General features: G+C 37.8%; 1 protein-coding gene across 1 annotated transcript in view; it reads left to right on the top strand.

Annotated features, from left to right (window-relative positions):
* Positions 1-6,307: 6,307 nt before the first annotated feature.
* Positions 6,308-23,249, top strand: part of LOC115795906 (guanine nucleotide-binding protein G(olf) subunit alpha) — a 56,485-nt gene continuing 39,543 nt past the window's right edge. Inside the window, 4 exon segments of the mRNA XM_030752037.1 lie at positions 6,308-6,984; positions 19,346-19,418; positions 20,283-20,337; positions 20,522-20,641. Of these exon segments, the coding sequence (XP_030607897.1) occupies positions 6,498-6,984; positions 19,346-19,418; positions 20,283-20,337; positions 20,522-20,641 (735 nt within the window). The 5' untranslated portion in view covers positions 6,308-6,497.

Raw genomic sequence — 23,249 nt, 5'->3', positions numbered from 1 at the left:
ACCAGAATCCAGACTCTCATTGGAAGCTATAGGAAGCGTTTAGAGGTTGTTATTTCTGCAAAAGGAGGATCTACTAAATATTGACGCCATTTTTCTGTTGGGGTGCCCAAACTTATGCACCTACCTAATTATTGCACATTTTCCGTAAATCCTATAAACTTCATTTCACTCCTCAAATATCACTGTGTTACTGTATTACTGCTTAGTGAGTTGTCTGGATGTGTCTAAGAAGGTGACCTTGAACTGGAAACCAGCCAATCAGGTAAAGCTTTTGATTTTTATGGATTTGATTTTTTATGGTGCTCAGAACCTTTTGATCACACCTTGTATTTTCTGCTAACATTACATTGTTGATGCATTAGCCAGTATCACCAAATTATAAGCAAACACCAGCATGGTGGAGAGAAATGCACCTATTCTTTTGTAGTAGGGATGGTCCACTTATTGGCTTATCAGTCATCAGTAAGTCTATTGTTACTCTGTGACTGATTTCCTATAAAAAAAAAAAAAAACTTTAAATGTTCTGATTTGAATCTCATGCAGATCTCTGGTGAATAAAACCTGCACATGCTCTAAAAACCTCAGCAAAAAACTTGATATTTGGACTTTTTCTGCCTGATTTAGCTTTCAAAATTAGTGTGCTTTAAAAATAGCCTAAATGACACCTGTTAAATTTATACTACAGTTTTTGTATTTAGTTTTAGGAACCATCTGCAATACAACTAAAAACTATTTTGTACATCTGCCTGTTAATTTGTCTTATGTGTTGTCAAAGTTATTGCAATATATAGGGAAAACATTATTGATGTTATGATAGACAAATTAAATTTCTTGTTAATATGGTTTCATTTACCTTTGCTGAATTTTACTTACGTTTTAGTTTGTTATATTTTACTTCATATTCTTGTTAAAATGTATTTTTTCTATCTTATTGTATTATTTGATTTCAACTTAGATAGCTTAATAAAAACTTACATTTATTTTACTAAGCTTCCTGCTATTCTTCTTTTAACCATTTTATTATATACTTATGTTTAACTGCAATAATGAAAGGATTTTCTATCTCTGGGACAAGTAAAAGACATCTATCATATCTCACTAGATGTTGTGATATAATGTGAATATTTAAAAAGAAAAACAGGAATTAAAAGATAATACTCTTAAATTTGGATTTTGCTATAAATATTTTAAATTATTTTGTAACAGACATTGAATACATTTTGTTTTGGGGGTGACAAAACAACTTAAGAACTTTTAGTTCACTTACATGATACGATCTTCATGGAACATGCTGCTCTGTTGAGTGAGAGTTTATATTTCCATTATTTTTCCATGAGCAACTTACAGAAACAGTTGATGAGAAAACAGTTTCACAGCAGGGTCCATTCAGGAGGAACGTCAGCCTGATCAGTGAATAAAAAGTAATAAAGCGTAAAACAAACATGGTCTGATGAAGCTCATGTGATGTAGCAAAAAGCTCTGGAAAGGAAAGAAGAAAGAAGCCTTTCCAGAAGATGTTTTGACCACCAAGAATTAACCCTCCTCAATGAAAAGATCAGCTTATCTTTATAAAAAAAAATTACAGATCAGTGTAGAGTTATAAATTTATACAAAGGTCCAGAGTTCAGAAAGAAACATGTCCACAATGTTTCAAACACATGCATTTATCCCCACCAATGACAAAAGAAAAAGAGGTGAAAGACCTACTGAGAAAAAGTATACATTGAATTGTCAACTGGTGCTTCAATTTTGTTTTTCTTCATGTAAGTACCCCCCCCCCCCCCTCTTCAAAATTTCCTGTTGGAGAACATCCAGATCTTTGCTTAATGTGTCCCTCACATTTATATGCTGCCAATCTTGACCTTTTACTCAAAAGGGCAGGACTGCAGTGTTAAGGTTTACAGAGCACAGGACCTGAATACATGACCCAAGGCTGACAGAGTGACAAAAAACAAATAAAAGGTTGTTGGGTAAAATCCCATGTTCCAAAATCCACAAAGGAAAACCAAACAGAAATCCACAAGTAATAACTCACAGCCAGAAAAAAAAAAAAAAAAAACTGGGAAAAGTACACAGACACTATATGACAAAGAAAAGACAGGACTATTTATACACAGAGGGCTGATTCGGGAAGTGGAAACAGGAGGGGTATGAGCTGAACATAATCAAGACAATCACAAGACTCCGACTATCAAAGGAAATCAAAAAAATAACAAGAAAACTATATATGGAGAGAACTGATTCAAGAAATAATGAAACCAAGACAGGGACTCAAAATAAAACCACACAATAATCCAACCCCCCTAAAACAACAATCTTCAACTCTTCAAATACTTAAATTAAACTCCAAACTCAGATATGTTAACTATGGTACAAACATAAAATGTGACCCGCCTCACGCACCATGACGCTGGATTGACCTCTGCACCCCTCCCACATAATTACTGGATTTGGGACCATCCTAAAGTCCACACAATATAAAAGAAAAAATAGCAACATGGTGCCTGCAAGATTCATAATGTATTCTTTACTAATACATTACATGTTGTTGCAGAAACAGCCTCCCAGAGGAGGAAACGCTTCCGCCACAGACTTACTCTTTCACAAGTGCTCCATCTAGTGGTTTATTTTGCTTTCTGGACCTGTTTGTGATTTTGGCAGCAGGTAGGCAAAAAGTTTTCTGATCCTTACAATTATTCATGTCACAAAGCTTCCTGAGTATCAGATGCTTCATTAAAGTGATCATCAATGACTCCAGTGCTGCTGAAGCAATGCACAAACTTTACCACCACACTATGAAGATTTTCAGTTAAAGAACCTTGAAGTACAAAAGGGTGGGTGTTGCAATATAAAACCAAAAATCAAGGAATATATCATAGTTTTGATAGCAAAACTGCACCAATTTAATTTCTATGACAGAGTGATGCTGGATGTTTTTAACAGTTTTCCAAGAATTCACTGGAGAAAAACAAGTTATAAAATTTTACCTACATTTTGGCTCATTTTCTAGCTGTGGTTCCTTCTGGGTCAAAATGATTTTTTTTTTTTTAAATAGAGCCATAATTTAATAAAAAAAATGCAGAAAAGGTGACTTAAAAAGTAGTGAATTTCAAGCCAGCCCTGTGTACTTGGAGGGCCCATAGCTCAGAAAATTATTGTAGTGAAAAGTCAAATTTTGCATGGCGTCATTAAATTTGCTATAGCTTTATATATGGGCAAAAGGTATATATATATATATATATATATATATATATATATATATATATATATATATATATATATATATATATAAAATCACCTGATTCTGAGGGAGTTAGGTGCAATCTTTTTTTTTTTTTTTTTATATATTTGACTGATTTTATGTGGATTGATGCAACATGATCAATGTGATGTTGTTTGTATTCACAATATAAATGAGAACAGTTTATAAGAGAATTCATAACATTAAAAAACAGTTTACATACTTTTGTGATGTAATGAACCATGGGGAAAGGGACCCAGAAGACCCAGGTCACAGGTAATCAAAATCCAGCCAAAAGGCAAAATCCATGAACAGATCAAAAAATCATACACAAGGGAATCAATTATAAACACAGGGAGAAACAGAAGAAACACTATGCACAGAAAAAAAAGGACAATCTGGTAAGTGGAAAGTCAAAGACAGGAGGTGGCTGACTGGTTAATTTAGCACAGGTGAAACAGATTCAGCACAGGGTGACAATCACAAAGGAGGGAAAACAAAGACAGGAAGCAAAGCTATTGACGTGTAAAGAGACAAAGAATTACAGAATAATACAGAAAATTACTTGGAAAAATAAATCAAAATTCCAAACAGTTACAGTTAAGTTTAATTACTTTGGCAGTAAACAGATAAATTAAAGGTTTTTGTGTGTTTTGGGGAATCCCTATTTAAGAACAAATCATTCACCAGCCCCAAATATCCTGATGACCCCTGATAGGAAGTTTTAAAATGGGTCCAGTGTGGCACATTCATTCATTCATATGTCTGTCATTTAAATGTTGCTACCCAATCCCTGGTAGAGGCCCAGAGACTGGCTGGCAAATCCCTGGCAACCTCCAGGCATGAGGAAAAATGTATATTCCTTGACCAGTTGGTCAGTGGTCACTGGAGGTTGTTGACTGCCACTGGGTGAAATTCAATTCAAATTTATTTATATAGCATCAAATCACAACAATATAAAGCCTCAAGGCGCTTTATATTGTAAGTTAAAGACCATACAACGATTGCAGAGAAAACCCAACAATCAAAATAACCCCCCCAAGAGCAAGCACTTGGTGACAGTGGGAAGGAAACGCTCCCTTTTAACAGGAAGAAACCTCCGGCAGAACCAGGCTCAGGGAGGGGCAGTCATCTGTTGTGATGGGTTGGGGGTGGGGGGAGGGAGATGGGACAAAGACATGCTGTGGAAGAGAGCCAGAGAATTATAATAAATAATGATTAAATCCAGAGTGGTGTATAAGCACATAGAGAGTGAAATGAGGTGAATAAAAAAGTGCATCATGGGAACCCCCAGCTGCCTAGGCCTATTGCAGCATAACTAAGGGATGGTTCAGGGTCACCTGATCCAGCCCTAAATATAAGCTTGATCAAAAAGGAAAGTTTTAAGCCTGTTAGGGCTGCGTGCAGTTTTGTCTGTGTCGGGATCTCTCTCTCTCTCTACAGCAGGGGCGTCTCCTCCCAAATCAAAGCCACAGGATATAAGGAGGTCGGATAGGAGGCGGCGCCGGAGAGAGAAGAGAGTGGTGGTGAAGCAGTCTGCGTTTTGTTGGCTTGAGCAGTTGTAGTGTTACTCCTGTGGTGGAGAGTGGCTTGTCTGTGGGCTGACCACAGATGTGCTCAGGGGTTCTGGAGGTTTGGGTTTGGTTGCTTTTGCTGCCAGTATGCTCGACGTGTTTCTTTTTTCCCCCCTTTGGCTGCATTTGGCTATTGTGGAACAGGTGAAAAAGTGGTAAAAGAGACAATATTGATGGCAGGTTTTGCCTGTGATGGGCCCCTCAGTCTTGTGGAGGACAGAAACTGTTTTTTAAGGTGGCATAAATAATTTGTGTAGCATCTTAATGTGAGTCCTGATTGCTCTGCAAATAGTTGTACAGAAAAATGCCTTAATCTTTTCCTGCATTTTAATGTGAATAGTTGTATATAACTTTATTATTTACTATATTTTTACACAAATTTTGAAAATTTACAACTTATATTTGCATTTTAAGTTGTAAAAATAATTTGTTAAGCATGTTTGTGATTTTTACAGTAAAAAAATGTAACTTTTTTCTACTCGGATTTTATGTTTTTCTGTGATTTTAAGTCCAGTGTGTTAATACAGTATGTCAAAATGAAAGAATAAGTATACAGTCACACACATGAGGTGGTGCTGAAAAGAATGATACCAAACAAGGTAAGGTAAACAGTTTCTAAGGTCAACTATAAAGGTAAAAACAAAATTAATCAAAAATGGCCAAATATACCCCGGACCCCAGAGGGTTAATCAGTGTATTTAATAACAGATGCACAGACATGCACATCAGTTTAGTGTTGCAGCTGGCAAGAATGGAGTTCATTTTCATAAGGTTATATATCTTATAAAATGAACTCATAATATTCCCAAGAGCATCAATGCTGGCTTATTTTAACCTGCTATAATTTATTATACAAATATAATTTATACCAGTTGTGTATGCAGTTATAGTTTATATTAAAACAGATAAATGTACTCAAAGCATTTGCGTGTGATTTGTACTACCAGCTGAGCAGACACAGAAGGGATGGTGCCACCCCATACTCTAACTTGTTGACACGCCCCTGCCTAAGACAGTCGATCCCATTGTTAAGGCACACAGCAATGCCTAAAATATATTTAGTTTATCATAGAAACAGTGATAGAAGTTAAAATTCCATTTTGAATTTATCTATTTAACATTCTTGTGTGCGCCATAGATCGTTTCAAGGAAATGCTTGCAGGGCCCAAGAAAGAAATGCTTTGATGCATTTGTTGTTAAAATAGAGATTACGGTCTACAGAGCAGGAGACACCGGCCGATTTAAAGATGCAGGGATGAAGTGTGAGGAATGAAAATCATGACCAGCATTCTCGAAATGGCCATACTGTAGTAATGTGACGTGCCGTACATTGCACCTAACAACTGTGCAGTGAGATTGTTGACTGTCTGCGCGGCGCATAGACGCGTTTTTCTCTAAGGTTGTGCTTTTGGTTACTTACGGTAAGGTGGACCCGCAGTGTCCACTAAAGGATCAGGTGATCCACTAACTACGAAGCGAAGGCTGACTGGGGAAAATGCAAAATGACATATAGCAAATGTCGGAGCATTATTCATTCACATTTTCGGCTCAAATTCGGACCTGAATCGCACCGCTGGAGCTCCAATGTGACGATGGCTCGTTAGGGCTGGTGGCACAACGGCGATTTTTTTGATATTTTAATTTATGAAAAATCACATTCACAGACAGATATTGGTTTCAACATGGGGCTGTGCTACAGTTTGCGTCCCCGGCTCTTCGGGGACCTGAGCGGCTCTATCTCCAACGCTACCTCGGACTCGGACCAGCCTCCGGACGCCGCCGTGCCTACACGCGCCGGGGGAGCTCGCCAGGAAGATACCGGGGGATGCGGGGAGACTTCGTCGCTACGCGGCGGCCTGGTGCGCCCCGGGGACCCTGCCAGGCTCCCGGGCGGGGAGCACCGCCGTGGAGACACAGGTACAGACGGTGTGCTCATACAAAACGGAGGTGGCGGAGGTGGAGGCAGCGGTAAAGGGACGGGGAAGGACCGCGGCCGACGCTTACAGCTGCTGCAAAAAACAAGCACCCAAAAGCAGAAAAACTGTGACAAATTGCTGGTGGAGGAGAAGGAGGCCGAGAAGGAGGCGAAGAAAGTCAGTAAGAATATTGACAGGGTGCTGAAGGAGCTCAAACGGGAGTACAAACAGACGCATCGGCTGCTGCTGCTCGGTAGGTTTTGTACCTCAGTTTTATTATTAGAAACCAAAAAACGCACTGGCCTTTCCAGAAATTATGTCACTGCTCTGGCGAGGCCTGTTGCCACATCTGTTGGCTTGACTGTGAAGACTAAACTCCCCGCGGCTGTCAATGACAAATGATGAAGATGGACATTTAGACTATCGGATCCTTCCTTTCCAGTTACAGTTAGGGTTATAGGGATTTCTGAATAGCCAATTAAGCGTAATGTAGACTGTGATAAACAGGGATCAACATACATGGGTACACAGAGACCTCTTAGCTGGAGGCTATTGGGCCATAATTGCCTTGTGTAGTATATTGTAGTATGAGTGTGGCATCTGTCCAGGACAACAGAAACCAAAGATTTCTTAATTATTTTTTTTTTCATTAACTGGCACATTTACAACTCTGTAGTGTCATATAGAGCACAGTGTAGTAGGCTTGCTGCGTAAAGGTATCTAGAGGTGCCTTAGATTTGGCTGTTTGGTCATTTCTATCCAGCTCTCATGAGCTTTAAAATCATTTACCCCCCCAACAAATAGACTTTAATATAGGCTACACTAGTAATGCTCTAGTATAATTTAAATGATAATTTAGAGGTTCTAGCATAAATCAGTGGCTTTCACACATTTTGTGCTCAAGGCACACTTGAAGGGCATGCCAGAATTTCAAGGCGTGCCTCAATTTGTATTTGCAGGAAATAGCTTACTTGTAATTTGAAACATTGTTAATTCTTCTTTTGAATTATATGTTGTCGGGTGAAGCCGCTTTGGATAGCACATGTGCAGCATCTCGACCTAAACGACAGCTACAATTTAGATGGTTGTAGTTTGGTCCACACAAGGAAGCAGTCTGTTTCTACCTCCTCACCGTCAATCAGACCCTTTGTGTACTATTGCAGTACATTTACATCTCGTTCATTACTTCTTGTGGAGCTGAAATAATATTGTGAGTTTGGCATGAAATCGAAAGGCACATAATCTGTGAACCACTTGTGTAATTGTATATCCAGTGACAACAGGTACATCTAGTTATACAGTAATCTTTTTTTTTCCAGTTAATGAATCCATAAAAAGTGTAAGGTGACCTTAGTGTACAAATATGTACTGCATAGAGATCATTTAGCTTATTGCTGTTGTGCCTCACGCCCGTTTAGTTTACACACAGAAAACAGCTCTCTGGTTAGCTCTTAAATGTTTATAAATGTGTTTTTTCAATAAATAAGTGAACTGTGTTGTGCGGTACAGTATGGTTAAATGTTCCACTCTGCAATATAGGGTATAGTGTAGGCTGCTTGTGAAAGGCTATAATATGCAAAGATGTGTTATAACAATTGGAGCCTGTCTGATACGGGAGCCAAGGCAGGCCGAGATTTATGTGATATATTTTACATACATGTATTTGTACATTCAGTATGTTAGAGTTCCATTATGGGTCATTGTTTAACTTTGCAGGAACTTGATTTTGCCTGCTCATCTGTGAGGCTGCTCTGCTGCATGTTCTATAGACATTGCTGAGAGTACTATAATGCTAATCAACACCATTTTAAAGTTGCCCCCCACCACCACCACCACAAAAAACCCCAAAGTTAATTGCACAACTTACACGAAGATACACGCAGATACCAATGTATCAGTTGGGCTCTTGTAAAAAAAACAAAAAAACAAACAAAAAAAAACCCCCAACAAAAAAACAACCCTACTAACTTTTGGCTTCAGGGCAAAAAAAGGCTCCAGAAGTTATGTATGATATATTACATTATTATAGGTTACAAATGGATGATTGGTGAAACTGTTGCACATTTACAGTAAGGGGTTTCAATAAATAAATGCAGTGCACTTTAATAAACAGCATAGTTGAATGTATAGAAGCCTGTGATCTCATTTTAGGGATTACCAATAAAACAGCTTGAACAACACTGACAAATGGAATAACTGTAGAAAATGGATAGGGATGAGGTTATTTGTATCATACACTATGTGCTAAATTTGGCTCTTGTGGATCTTTAAAGGTTTATTTTTAAGTGTGTTATCTGTCTGGAGATACCAAAAATAGTCTGTTAAAAAAACAAAAGAGTTAAATAAATAAAAAAAATGGTTAAAGAGTTTCATTAAGATGCATTGAAACCACTTAGCTTTTGCCTATAAGCTCTGAAAGCATGTGTGATACAGTATATTATAATAGGTTTAAAACGGATAGCTAGCTGTTGCACATTTAGAGTAGGGGTCTTCAATAACTGTATGCATAGTGGGGTTTAATAAGCAAATATGGTGAATCAATCCCCTCAGAGTCCAGACTTCTAGAGTGATTCAAGTTCTAACCTTCAGTTTGCTTATTACACCTTCATTTATGACTTCAAATAGGTTATTCAGCTTTTATAACTGATTGGTTTTAACCCATTAATTGGGGGTTTGGCCATGTGTAATGTGTCCCTTATAACCTTAAATATAACCAGTGAATTCATAGTATCGTCTTGTACTTTATATAAAGTACAAGACTTCTATACTTGACCAGACTATTACTGGCTCCCAGTGATGGTTTGTTTATACAATTCAAATATATCAGCAGTATCTCAGTGTTATACTCAGAATGATGGAGATGTCAGGCTGGACCGCTTCACCAACAGATGTGAGTAAAGGCTTGTTTTAACCGCCTCAGAACCTTAGCAGACAAACTAAAATTTAACACCCATCTTTGAGTTTTCTCTTCCGGCTGCTTTTGAGATTACAGTTTCATTAATACAGTCATATTTGACATAGATTTAGCTTGTAAGTCGTGTTATTTCACCCCACTAATTTAAAATAAAACTTGCACAGTACTTAATTTTTCAAAAGAGAAAATCTTGACCAGGAGCAGATGTTTAAGAGTCACCAGAGCTAACCGGACTATAAAAGACTCGGATGTTGACACATTTGCAATAACAGAACTGGTGCACTGTTGTTTTTCACAGTCTTATGTCAGGCTTGGTGCTGTATCGCATGCATTTGCTTTACTTCAAAAAGTGCACTGCTTCTTTCCTCAATTATTATAAATGGCTGCCAGTTTAATTTCCTGAGTAAACAGCTCTCACTAATTACACACAGGAAGAAATGGCTCATCCTAATGAAGCTGCACAGGCTTCTGTCATACATTCTTCCATGGAAGCTTACAGCATGTTTGACCTGTGTTACTTCAGTAGCTGCCTCCTTAGGATCACAGTTATTCTGGGAGCCGACTGGCTGTCCTGGTACACCCAGCAGCCTCACGGGCCACCTCTGGGTTTTCCCGAGAGGCCTTCGGGGCTTTATAGCCTGCCAGTCTCCAGCAGGACTCCTGTTGCAGAGGACCGAGGTGGTTTGTGTTCCTCTGAAAGTGGACACCTTTCAAATAGTGTTACATTTCAAGGCAATGTATGGCAGCTAATCTAGGTCACTTTTTTCAGTATATATTTGCTGCAGTAATTTAGTTCAATTACGATGGCTATGAGGAACGAATGCTGATCCTGAAGGGGGCTGCCGTGCTAGGTCTGAGCTCATTTTGGTGATATTTATACAATCACATTAATGTTCAAATATTCAGAAAAAGCTGATGGGTAATATTTTGGACATTGTTACAGCCACTGGAAAAAAATGTGCAGAACCTTGAGTAGGTTTTATGGAAAATCCTGCATAAAATGATTGATATTACAGTACTCATTGTTTAGTGTTTTTTAGGTGTAAATAAGCATTAATTTGGACATTGATCAGATTTGGTTAAAATCTGGAACTACATAACTTTTGAAAAGCAGATCAGTACTGTACTGGAGATGTACTGCCTGCATCTCAGTTAATATGAAGTAAACCTGCTGAACTGTTTTTCTTTTTAAACTAAAAGTTAAGTTTTTTTTTCCCCTCTGTTATTTTGTAAGATATTATTTGGTAATACAGCAGGTTATTAATACCAACTATAATTTATTGTAGAGCTGAGACAATTTATCAGTTTTAAAAAGTATTTTAGCAAAGCTTCACTGGTTCAAGCTTTTTCAATTATAGATATTTACGAGATCCATTTGTTAGTCTGCTGAGACAGCAGGTTGAATATCTTTGGATTTTGGACTGCAAGACCAACAAAAATTGACAGTTTCATCTTTGGCTCTATGAAACTGATAAACATTTAGCAACATTTCCTCACATTTTAGAAAAGACTCCATTTGTCAATTAATCAGGTGAAAAATATCATGCAGAATGCATATAGAACTGATTTGTATTGATTTATATATATAGCAGGGACCCTGCATGTAAACAGCATTATATTTAAGCAAAATGCATCTGTAGAAATGAATGTAGGACTTCTAACCACAAATAATTTGCATATTAAACGGTGGGTTAAGGTTTAAAATGAACATGAACAAATAAAACAGAATAGATAGTGACTGAGAATAACAGTGAAGAACAAAATAAGAGCAGTGACCAGAGATTTAAGCATTAGTTTTGCCTCAGTTGTAAAATCAGTCACATTTTTTGTGGAAGGGTTTCCAGCTCTCTGGACCTTTAGGTTTGAAAGAGGACTGCTAAAATGCATTTTAAAATGATCTTTTATTTATTTAGGAAGTCCCATTGAGAGCAAATCTTTCACAGGAGAGACCATGGCTAAGGTAGCAGATGATGGTGTAAAAGTGCAACATATACAAATACCTGCAGCATAAAGCCACAAAACAACCAATTTCTTTATAGTGCCTTTGAATTCAACAGTAGGCATAAGTGTGTTTAAGTGTTGATCTTTCTGCAAAGTGTTAATATCCAATGTGTGTAATATGGAAACACTGTTTTCCACCAATTTGTCAAAAACCCTGGGCACGTTGGATCATAGTTCCTGCTCACTGCTTCCCTCATAGTGGGAATAATTTTACTGACCAGATCTGTCAAGTCTGTTCACACATATAAAAAGAATCTATAAAATTCTATAAGATAATATTTTTCTTTTTTAAAGTTCAAAAGTGGCAGCATTTTAAGAGACCCGACCTCTTGTTTGGGATGCTTTTTTTTTTTTTTTCTCCAAGCTATGTAGGATTATTCGGATACCTGATAAGTATAAAAACTAAGCTTCATCTTTGAACAGGAAGTTGTTACGTTGTTACATAATTGTTACATAATTCTTTTTAAAAAGAATAGGAAATATGTCGGTTAATTTTACAGCATAAGACAATAAATTCAACATTGCTTAACAAAGTATAAAACATGGTGAGCAAAATAAAGATAAGGTGCAGAAAAGTCAAAACGTAATGTCTCCATATCAGGATGCAGGGTCCCAGGAGGTTAAAGGCTTGTTTGTGTAGACTGCACTGCTGATTTGGTTACACAGAATTATATACGCATAGAAATCTATTTAGTGATAACTTCTCTAAATTTAGAACAATCCCTTTATTAAAGGCTTTAAGAGCTATACATGTGATGCATGCTCTTTACATGTAGAACAGATCGAGATGGCTCATTTTAATCAAAAATGGGCCCTGTAATTGATCTATTTAGACCCAGAAATCAGTGTGCAGTTATCAAAATGACTTCTCACAGCACAGTGATCTTATATTCTCCCAAAACTTACAATAAAAAAAACCTCTCCCTATTAAAGATGTTCAAATAAAAGAAAATTCGGAAAATCTGAAATCCTTTTACAGGACTTTTTTTTTTCTTAAATACTTGCAGCACAGGAATACAGGGATGGGAAGTGGAAGGAAAGTTCCTATGATTTCTTGGAGAGGAAGTTACTTCATTGTTTGTCCTCTTGGCTCAGATTCGGCACAGGCCTGTGATAATATCTGTTACAGCTTTCCTAGATGTCCTTAACTGGCTCTTTCATATCTCAGCCTTATCACCTTCATGAGCCTGAACAACAGGCTGCTAACAATGTGGCGCGTTTGACAGAAACATTCACCGAAACGAGGGAGGCAGGCTGAACATGAGTCTCACTGGAAGTTATTAATGGCTGTGTTTTATTTATTTATTTTTTGGTTTTTGAGCAGCTATCCTCCATGTGAAATCTCTCTCACACACACACACACACACACACACTTTGGAAAATCTTACTCATTCGCAGAGGCCCCACCCCTTTCGAATACAAGCAGAGGCAGCTGAACTTTGCTTCTGTCTAAGTGGGTTTTATCATTGACCATTGCTGAACTTTGCTACTCATTGCTCAGCGTTAATGTAATGAGCAACAGCAGGTACTGGAATATGAATTACAGTCGTGTTTATGATACTGATAGCAAGGTCGCAGTGTGAGTTGTCATGATAGTTGTGATTGCTTCATTGGAGTTAACCACGCCACATTTGAAGGACATTGGACCGTAGTTGTTCTTCACGTTATGCTTGCAGTACAATTTATGCTTTATGAAGAACCTCTGTCCCCACAGAGAGTGCTGTAAAATTCTTTCCAGCCTCAGAAAAAAAAAAAAAAATTCAAGGAGGCTAATTTTAGCTGGATATCATTTGGAAGCGTGCCTCGTTTATACAATACATGCTTCAGTTTAGCTGGGCCAGTAAATAAGTGTAGAAGATTTATGTGGAAAAAAGAACTCTTTCAAGTGTCAGTTATTATTAGATTTGTTTTTGTCTCAGCCCACCGGCAGTTTTAATCTTTTCCTAGCCAGAAAGCCTAATATTTGATTATATTAAAAAATAAAGTGCAATGGTTTTTGTAAAGCCTGTGTTATACTTCCACAGTGCAGTTGTGTATCATTTGCAACTATGTTTAAGGGGCTAATAGGGTGTGGGAATTATACCCCAGTCACTCAAGGTGTGCTTAAATGTGTTTGGTGGGAAAATGGCAAAAAAACCCATTAATGTCAGACTTTGAAAAACCAAATTTACTTGTTATAGAGTAAGGGATCTTACAGCTGCTTCCAAGGCTGCATATGCACATACACTGACATAGACTTTAATTAGGAAGTATGCCTTCTACTGCATTCCATATAAAATCAACCAAATCTGAAATAAGGTCCCACCTGACCCCTCAGAATCAGCTGATCTAATAACCTCAGTCTATTTAATGAAGGCATGCAAAATTTTACCTTCATACTGTATATTCTACTGCCCGTGAAACAGTCAAAATATGACTATGTTGGGGAATTATTTTGGCACAGACACAGGCTAGAAGATGAGCTTGATATTGAAATGGGACATTTTTTAGCCTTTAAATTGTTTTGACGAGTCAGTGATCCCACATGATGATATGACCCTTGGGGGATTAAAAAAAAGAGGAAAAAAAACCAACACTTTTTTATGTTTTCTCCAGATAACAGAACCAGGGCAACAATGCTAGTTTCTGTAACTCTATGTCATAGACATTAAATTGGTGCAGTTTTACTGTTCAGACTATAATATATCCCATGATTTTTGGCTTTAGATTGTGACACTTAGAGTGGGTGTAAAATTGATTTGGTTTCAGGCTTTAACAGAGCTTAAATGCATTTTTCAGCCCTGAAAATTTAATGTGGATATTTCCTGTAATTATAAAGTAATGAGCGCTCAAAACATCTGGGAAAAAATGTTTTGAGTGCTCAAAGTACCAAATTTTAACCCACCCCTTGTTCTTCAGGGGCCTGTAACTCAAAAAATTCCCGGTGACAGTAAACTTTTGCATGGCTTCATTAAATGTACTGAAGTTCTTATACAAAACAAAATCAAATCCTTTTTTTATGGAGTGACCCTTACAGATGGCATACTGGTAGATTCAAACTCTTCCATGTATTATTTTTCAGTTCAAAGGTTAAACTTCTGGATAGAGAGCCTTGTACATTACCAAAAAGCCAGTTCTCACTGCCATCTTCAAAGCGCTTTGGGCATTTATTTGGCTTGTTACTTTGAAGATTTATGAACATTAACTTTAACTTCAATGGTCACTTAGACCTAAAAAAATGTACGAATAGAATTTCCAGTCAAATCTGATGAAATTTGCTTCAAAAGTTCGCCCTAAAGTAAGATATAAAAAAGATTTCCTTCCCTTTTTTGTGTCTTTTGCACAGTCAAATTTATGCTCAAATATCATGTTGCTATATCCCGAATGATGTCAAGCCTATAGCACGTATCCCTGACTAAATTTTAACTTGTGGCACTTTCAGTATATATACTCATGGACACTTTATTAGGTGCACCTTGCTCGTGCTGGGTCGGCCTCTCTTTTGCCTTCGGTTGCATGTTTTTGCACTTGATATCAAAAACAAGTTTTCATGCTTAAATTTTGTAATCATGTAAATGCATCTTGAATTTATGTGGAACATAGAGAAACCTCTCTTCTTCGCCAGCTGTATGTGACTTGTGTCAAATCGTGGACAAATTTTAAAAAGAAAAAAAAAAAAGGGAAAAACAGGTGAAGGACAGATAAATGAGAGCAATTTCTGTTTGGAGAGAGACTTAAAAGAAAAATGAGCATTGGCACACACTTTTAGTCTAGTTAAGAGGAAGCAGCGGTAAGCTAAATATAAATATCAGACGGTACTTCCTAAAAAGGACAATAATTTATGCAGCAAAACCTACTTCTGCATCATTCATAAGAAGCTGACAGCATGCATGCAATGCTTCATTATAACCACTAGAGGGTGGTGTTTGCCACCCCCTTGTTTTGACCTTGCTTTCTAAGGCCGGGAGTCGGATTTTTTTTTCCTCTTTTGGTGATGGAGTATTTATGGTGGTAATACTGCCACGCACCACTATAGGTGAAGTGAGAGTTTCAGACTTGATATTAATGCTGCACAACTTTGTTGTACTAATTTCACTACAGAAAACTAGTATTTGCATTTTGGAGAGAATAATTGCAAATTCCTTGGGATATGTTACAAAAAATAACTCCCCGTGTTTGCTCTCTGCCTTGCTGTTCAGTGATATATGAGTGATGATAATAACACATATGTACAATACATTTTGTAATTCGATGATGTGAATTTAAACTTTTCATGAATACTGCTTTGACAAATAACACAATGCAAGCCTAAATGTAAAAGCTGGTGTTGGTTATATTAAAGCTTGACTTTAGCAAAACCTACACCTCATTCTGGTAGAGAAGAAGCCATCACAAGCTAAACAGAAATACCAGACGGCACTCATTATCAAACTTTATCAAATGCCATTAACTGATCTGAATTAAGTACTGTTCATTTGGTTGTAGATCTACAGTAAGTGTAAGCTCCAGACTAACTCTCAGATGGATGGTCTGTGGGATAAATCCTTCATCCTGTGGTGGTCCATGGTTTATGGTTGGTTTATTGGTTTAGCCTCTGGCAGGTAAACATTTATGAGTAGAAGAAGATGTTGCACTAAGCACTTATTTAACATCCTTAACATCTCTTTCTACAGTGAGCCCTGCAGTACAGAGGGTGGGCGTGTACACTGTGTCACAGGCAAACTTAACTTTAATGCCTGCTGAGTATAGAGTTTCATAAATGACGAAATTCTGAGGCATTTCTTTTATCGTTACTTAACATATAATTAAAATATTCTTGTGCTGCACCAGTTGGACTTTGCATTTTGTGGCGGGGTTGGTGATAACTTTTATACTGATGTTAACAGACCTAAATAGCATTTTATCTCCTGTTGGTATCAGTGCAATTTTACAGCAGGATGATTTACTAGATCTAGATCATCATGTTGCTATATCTTGATTGATATAAACAAATGCCTATAGCACTTGTCCCTGACTCAAGTTTAGCTTGTAACACTTCCTTAAATAAGGCTGACAGTTTGTGTATGCTCCTAAGTTTCAGTATATAGGCTCATGGCCACTTTATTAGGTATACCGTGCTAGTACTGGGTTGAGCTCCCTTTTGCCTCCGCAGCTGCAGTATGTTCCATGCCATAGATTCAACATGGTGGTGGAAACATTGCTCAGAGATTTTGGTCTGTATTGACATGATAGCATCACAGAGTTGCTGCAGATTTGTCCCTGTTCCATCACATCCCAAAAGTGCTCTTTTGGATTGAGATCTAGTGGCTGTGGAGGCCAATTGAATGCAGTGAACTCAGTCATGTTCAATAAACCAGTTTGAGATTATTTGAGCTTTGTGACATGGCAGTAACAATACTCAGGTAGGCTGTGGTGTTTAAATGATGCTCAGGGGCCTAAAGTGTGCCAAGAAAATATCCCATACACCATTAGACCACTACCACTCCCTGCAAACCCCAGAGATGGTTATATGAGGAAAATCTCATCTCATCATCTGAAATACTCAGACCTGCCCATCTGGCACCAACAACCACGCCACATTTAAAGTCCCTTAAATCACCTTTCTTCCCCAGTCTGATGCTCACTTTGAACCTTAGCATGTTGTCCTGACCTACATGCCTAAATGCATTGAGTTGTTACGTGATTGGCTGGACAGTTGAAAAGGTATACCTTACAAAGTGGCTGCTGAGTGCACACAATTCTTGGTTCTCAGTTAAAGTTAAACAGTTAAAGTTATCCAGTAATCAAAACTAAAATGAGAACAATTATACAAAATCTAGGAAAACAAGGATTTCTCAAATGTATCTCTTGAACTGTCAAAGACGGTGAAGCTTTAGGTACTCAGATCCTTTAAGTAAGTAAATGCTGCAGCGCCAGTTATTTATTAACAACAAAAAGCTCACTATCAAAGTGGGTGACAGATCTGTGCTGGAGGCAGGCCAATTTAGCACCTGGACTCTTACTGTTATAATACTGGAAATGCTGGCATAGTCTTGCTGAAATGTGTAAAGCCTTCCCCAAAAAGACGTAATCCCTCCCCTTTAGTCCAGAGAAAGCAGTGTCCATGATTTCCAAAAGTATTTTCATATTTAAATTTTTTATTCGTCAGATCACAGGACAGATTGCCACTTCATTTCAGTCTGTCTTAATGGAGCTGAAGCCAAGCCTTTATATATAAAAGCTTGGTTTCACAGTAATTTGTAAAAAAATAAATAAATAAATAAAAAATTATATATATATATATATATATATATATATATATATATATATATATATATATATATATATATATATATATATATATATATATATATATATATATATATATATATATATATATTTTTTTTTTTTTTTTTTTTTCTTTTAATTCCTCAAATATTCTGATTTCCTGTGGGGCCCTGGCTTGTTCTCAGTCGTACAATTCGTAGAAACGCCCCTGCTCAGGACCGCTCTGATATGTTGCCAGACCTGTAGCCTACTGTAAATACCTGAGCCAGGTAAAAACCCAGTGCGCACGCAGAAAGTCGGTGTAAATGGGTTGCCAGTTTAGGGTCAGGGCTGTCTCACTGACTGAAAGCCAACGAGAAGAGACCCAACCCCTCTCGCAAAGCAACCGAGAGAGACGCGTCCGGGTTTCCACTCCTCTGCTGATTACTTTGATAGCAGGGCAGCAAAAGGACTAAATCGGGAACGGCTCGTCTCCTTTTGGCACAGAAGTTATAAAATGCTCTATCAGTGCGGGTTGTTAATGTTACAGTTTAACGCAGGTTTGTTTTCCACCTCCGCGGTGCACGGCTACTTCCTGGTGCTACAGAGAGAGGCAGTGCTGAGTTAAAGAGACAGAAATACTGATAGAAATTCAGATAGAAAAAAAAAAAAAAAACACTGAGAAGAGAGGGGTTGGAAACGCGATAGGAACAGTTGACTGGATTCCCAGAAACTGAATCCCCCCTCTTTCTTCTTATTTATGTCTATTTTTTTTAGATTTCTCCGTTGAAGCGAGTCGCTATTCTTCGTTTGGCTTGTAAACTAGCAAACGTTTGGATGACGGTTGGCTGCGGCTAAAGCGGAATTGTAACGGGGAACATATTCCTCCCTCCGACGGAGAAGCCTCGCTGTGATTTTTTTTTTTCCCTTTTTTATTTCACACCAGACCTATTCTTGTGGTATTTCAACCCGCAATATAATCCCAGGTGTCATTTTTTAAAAATATATATATTTTTTACGGTTTCACAAGGAAGGGTTAGGGCGACGGAAGATGGGTTGTTTGGGCAACAGCAAGACTGAAGATCAACGCATCGACGAAAAGGCACAACGAGAGGCTAATAAAAAGATAGAAAAACAGTTGCAAAAGGAAAGACAAGCGTACAAAGCCACACACAGGCTCTTATTACTGGGTAAGGCTGCTTTATATGTGATGGCTGTCTGAAATGTGAGCTAACCGTAATCCCTTTCGTTTACCGAACACGTAGCCCCATTTGACAGCGCTTGCAATAATATGTCATGGGGGTGGATATTGATGGAAGCGAAGCTCCAGAGCCTGCAATTAGCTGGCTTCATTTCCAGATTATTTTTGTTTGGTTTTTTGCTTTTGCGTGGGGGGGTTTATGCTAATCAGGATGTCCGTATTTGTGGTCATTTTGTGATGTTTTTGTGTATTTTTTTGGGTGTATTTTCGAAGGTGCGGGAGAGTCCGGAAAAAGCACCATTGTGAAGCAGATGAGGATTCTACACGTCAACGGCTTCAACGCAGAGTGAGTGCTGCTCAATACGCCTGTTAAACGCCAACATCAGCGGCTTAAAATCATATTAATGCTTATTTTCATGGCTCCCCTCCTAATGAATAACATTGTCGAGGCCAGAAGATAGCCTGTGAATGGATTTTCCCCAGGCACTGCAGCGCCTGTTGGGCCCAGTTTCCCATGCAAAGCAGCTAATATCGTCCTCCACTACCCCCCACCCCCTTCTCTCTCTCCACACACACACACATATACACACTCCTTTTCGTGCACAGTTATCATACATATGTGAGAATGTCAGTGTTACACAGATGGTAAATAATTTGCCGTTTCCTGTTTTATGTGAGAGGGTGAAAGGTTGTGATCGACACAGGCCTATTATTGATGATTTGTTTTGCTGCAAGGCCTTGCATGGCATTGATCTTAACAGTGACTATTTTAAACAGGCCCAGTTTATGTCAGAGTCATGTAACTGTATGAAATCCCTCTTTTTTTGTGTGTGCATTTAATTTTGTTTTGCCCAAATGGAGGCATGATCTTGCAGTTTCAAGATTGGGGGGGAAAAATGGTCATATGCAGTCTTTTTTTCTCCTCCATATACAAATAATTAGTGCCCACCAAAGAGGGTTTGAGTGGGGTTTAATTTACTCAAGCATTAAATGCAACTTTATTTCTCAAATGGCCAAAAAAAAAAAATAACGGGGAAAATGCACAGACTTCTGGTTAGCAAGGTAACACAGTCTTATTGCCTCTAATACCTGCAGGTTCTGGGACATATATTCAAATGCAGAACCTATCCTGTATGTTTAATTATTTTAAAATAATTAAACATACTCGTCTAATGTGTTGTGATGCCTCTGCTCTGTCCTCCCCATGCAGGGAAAAGAAACAGAAAATCCAAGATATTCGGAAAAACGTGAAAGATGCCATAGTGGTGAGTTTCATTCTGCATCACCTCCCAAATGTGCTCAGTGTCTCTGTTGATACACCGAATCCCCCTGCAATCCCATTTTACTGATTATTATACAGGCTTACGATCAGATTTGAGGTTTTTCCCCTCGTGTTCATCCTGCCTAATGCTTGTTGTTTTTTTTTTTGGTTTTTTTCTCCTTCCTTAGACTATAGTGTCTGCGATGAGCACTTTAATACCCCCAGTCCCACTAGCCAACCCAGAGGACCAATTCAGAATCGAGTACATCAAAAGCATAGCACCCCTCTCTGACTTTGACTATTCACAGGTAAGACGTTTGCACTTGTGTGAATATACTTGAGAGCAGTTACAGCTTTTGTCTTGTGTGTTGGATGGCATATGAAGGTATACGTTGTCTCTCTCCAGATGTGCTTATCTTACTGATATCGCTCAAAGTTGTGACACCCAATGCTGTATTTATTATATAATCTCCTGTTTTTTATGATAATATGCCCCCCCCCCCCCCCCCCCCCCCCCCCGGACCCCCTTCACAACTACCCATTTCTATGGCATAGTGTTTACTGTGGAGGATATGAATTTAAGTGTGGAAGTGATAACTAGTCGGAGCACATCTTTTCAGTGTGCGATCAGCCATTCGATAGCACGAGGTCATGTGTTGGAAATGTTGATAATGTTTTACATAATTCTCAAAGTGTTCCTTGTTTGACACTGGGTGTGCAGCGCCACAGAACAGGAATGGCAAACTGATACAGAGCTGCAGATATACACAGGGATGTTTTTGAATATTATTTTTATAACTGCTGTTTAACAGGAAAGACAAAGTACTGACATGCTATATCTGGTGAATTTGATTGCAGTTTCTGTTTCAGCTGTTCAGCAGTGTAAAATTTCAGGAATTGGGGTTCCTGGGGGGGTCTTTAGAAGTTTTGTTTACATTTTAAAAAATTTAAGGTCATAATCTCTCTTAAAGTGTTATACTTACTTGTGAAAGGTCTTAAATTTTACGTATGTTGGGATTGGGGTAAGTCTGATCCAACTTTTTGTATTTCCATTTCTGATTTGATACCTTGGCTTTGATTATCTGCTGATACTGAATGTCAATATGATATTGGTGTCGAAATAAGCTGAAATTCTCACTGTGAGGAAGAGTTCTGTATTGCAACATCACGTCACAACTTTTTTTTTTTTTTTTTTTTTTAAATTGAACCTTTATTTAACCTGGAAGTCTTTTTTTTTTTTTTTTTTTTTTTTTAAGATTAAAATCTGTAGATCTGGCCAAAAAAGCACACCAAAAAAAAAAATAAAAAATGTTACATTACAGACATAGGACAAAATTAAAGCGAACTGGAAACAAGTAACCTAATACAAAGTTTAGGAAATACCACTTGCACCCTTCAGTTACAGAATCCTTATTAGAGCTTTAAAAGTTTCAATTTAGCAAGGCTCGCTGTTCTTCCAAGTTCTGAAAAAACCCAGGGTACCCTAAAAAGGAGACATCTAGAGGAGCTGTTTGTAAGTGATTCTGGATTGCGCACTCATTTGCTAACTTTGTGAAATCCAATGCAATCTTGAATATACATTTACAGCATTGATATCTATTAGTGAAATAAAAAATAACAAGTCTGGTATAAATACAGTGGAAAAATTAATAAAGCTGTGGCTGTTCATGTAATTTATAGTCTCATTTCAGCTCTAAGTGAGAGTCATTAAAAGTCACACTAGTTTCTCCTTTTTCTGCTTTGTTTGTGGGTTAGGGGGTTCATTTGTGGAGCTGACAAGAAGCAGAAATTCTCATAGCTCATACCTTTTTATATAATGTGAAAGTAAACACGCTAGAGGAGTCAAATTTGTCGTTTGAGCTTTTCAGTTGTGCCGACTCACTCGACCACAGTTAGCAGTTAAGTAAAAAATGCTTGCAGACATACAAATAGAAGCTGTAGCAGGCATGAAATACCTCCAAATTACTGCCGCTTCGCTGTTGGCCTCTTCCATACTACGTTAGCGCTCCTGCTAGCTGCTGCTATGGCGTGGTGAAGAAAACACTGAGCAACATAGAGCTGAACTGAAGAGACTGGCACAGGATGTCATCGTTATCGAGTCACAATCGGACTGATTTCTGATCTAAGCATACGTCCATAGTTCTAATACATTATCAAACATGCTACTGTATCTGGTCAGAAATAGTTATTTTTAAAACCTATATATTGTTTTAATTGATGCCTTTTTTTAAATGTAAATTTTTTTTTTTGTATTTGTATCTTGCGTTCACATCTGCAGAAGCACTAGAGAGATGAGAAAATGTGGGAATAATAAAGCACTATAGCTCTAGTTGTTGTTGGTGGTGTTAAGTTTTTTTTTTTTTTTTTTTCATGTAATTTCATGATGTGCTGAAAAACTTAAACTTAGAACAACGGGATTTAAGGCAGTCGAGTTACGTACAAAAATAAAAAAAAAACTCTATGCTCAAATTTGGAAAACTTCATTGTCCGTTGAGTGTTTCACTTTTACAGCTCCTTCTGGACCAAAGACTGGTGACACTGCATGATAAACTGCCCACAGTGTTATTGTTAAGCATTAGGTTAAGGCAACCCTTCACATTATAGCCATTCAGTTGTTATATAAGGAGATAAAACACTGCTAGAGTTGGTATTGTTTTCCTATGGAAGTGGTATTAATTTGTCCTTATTTAGGTCTTTAGGAAGTGTTAAAAGGTCTTAAAATTACTTTGAAAAGTGTGCAGGAACCCTGGAAATGCAAAACCACTGCAGTATTGTACTGCAGTTCCACCTTCCTGTATCTTTATACACTGTTAATGCCTGCTTATAAGAAGCTAGTCTGGTGAAAGCTGCAAAGATCTTTTGTGCAAACACTGAACTGTGGAAATGTGTTAGAATTATGGAGTTAATTTTTTGGTT

This window comes from Archocentrus centrarchus, chromosome 17 (genome assembly GCF_007364275.1).
Source record: "Archocentrus centrarchus isolate MPI-CPG fArcCen1 chromosome 17, fArcCen1, whole genome shotgun sequence".
Classification (NCBI taxonomy): Eukaryota; Metazoa; Chordata; class Actinopteri; order Cichliformes; family Cichlidae; genus Archocentrus; species Archocentrus centrarchus.
Note: the sequence above shows the minus strand (reverse complement) of the source record. Positions and strands in the feature narration are given on the sequence as shown.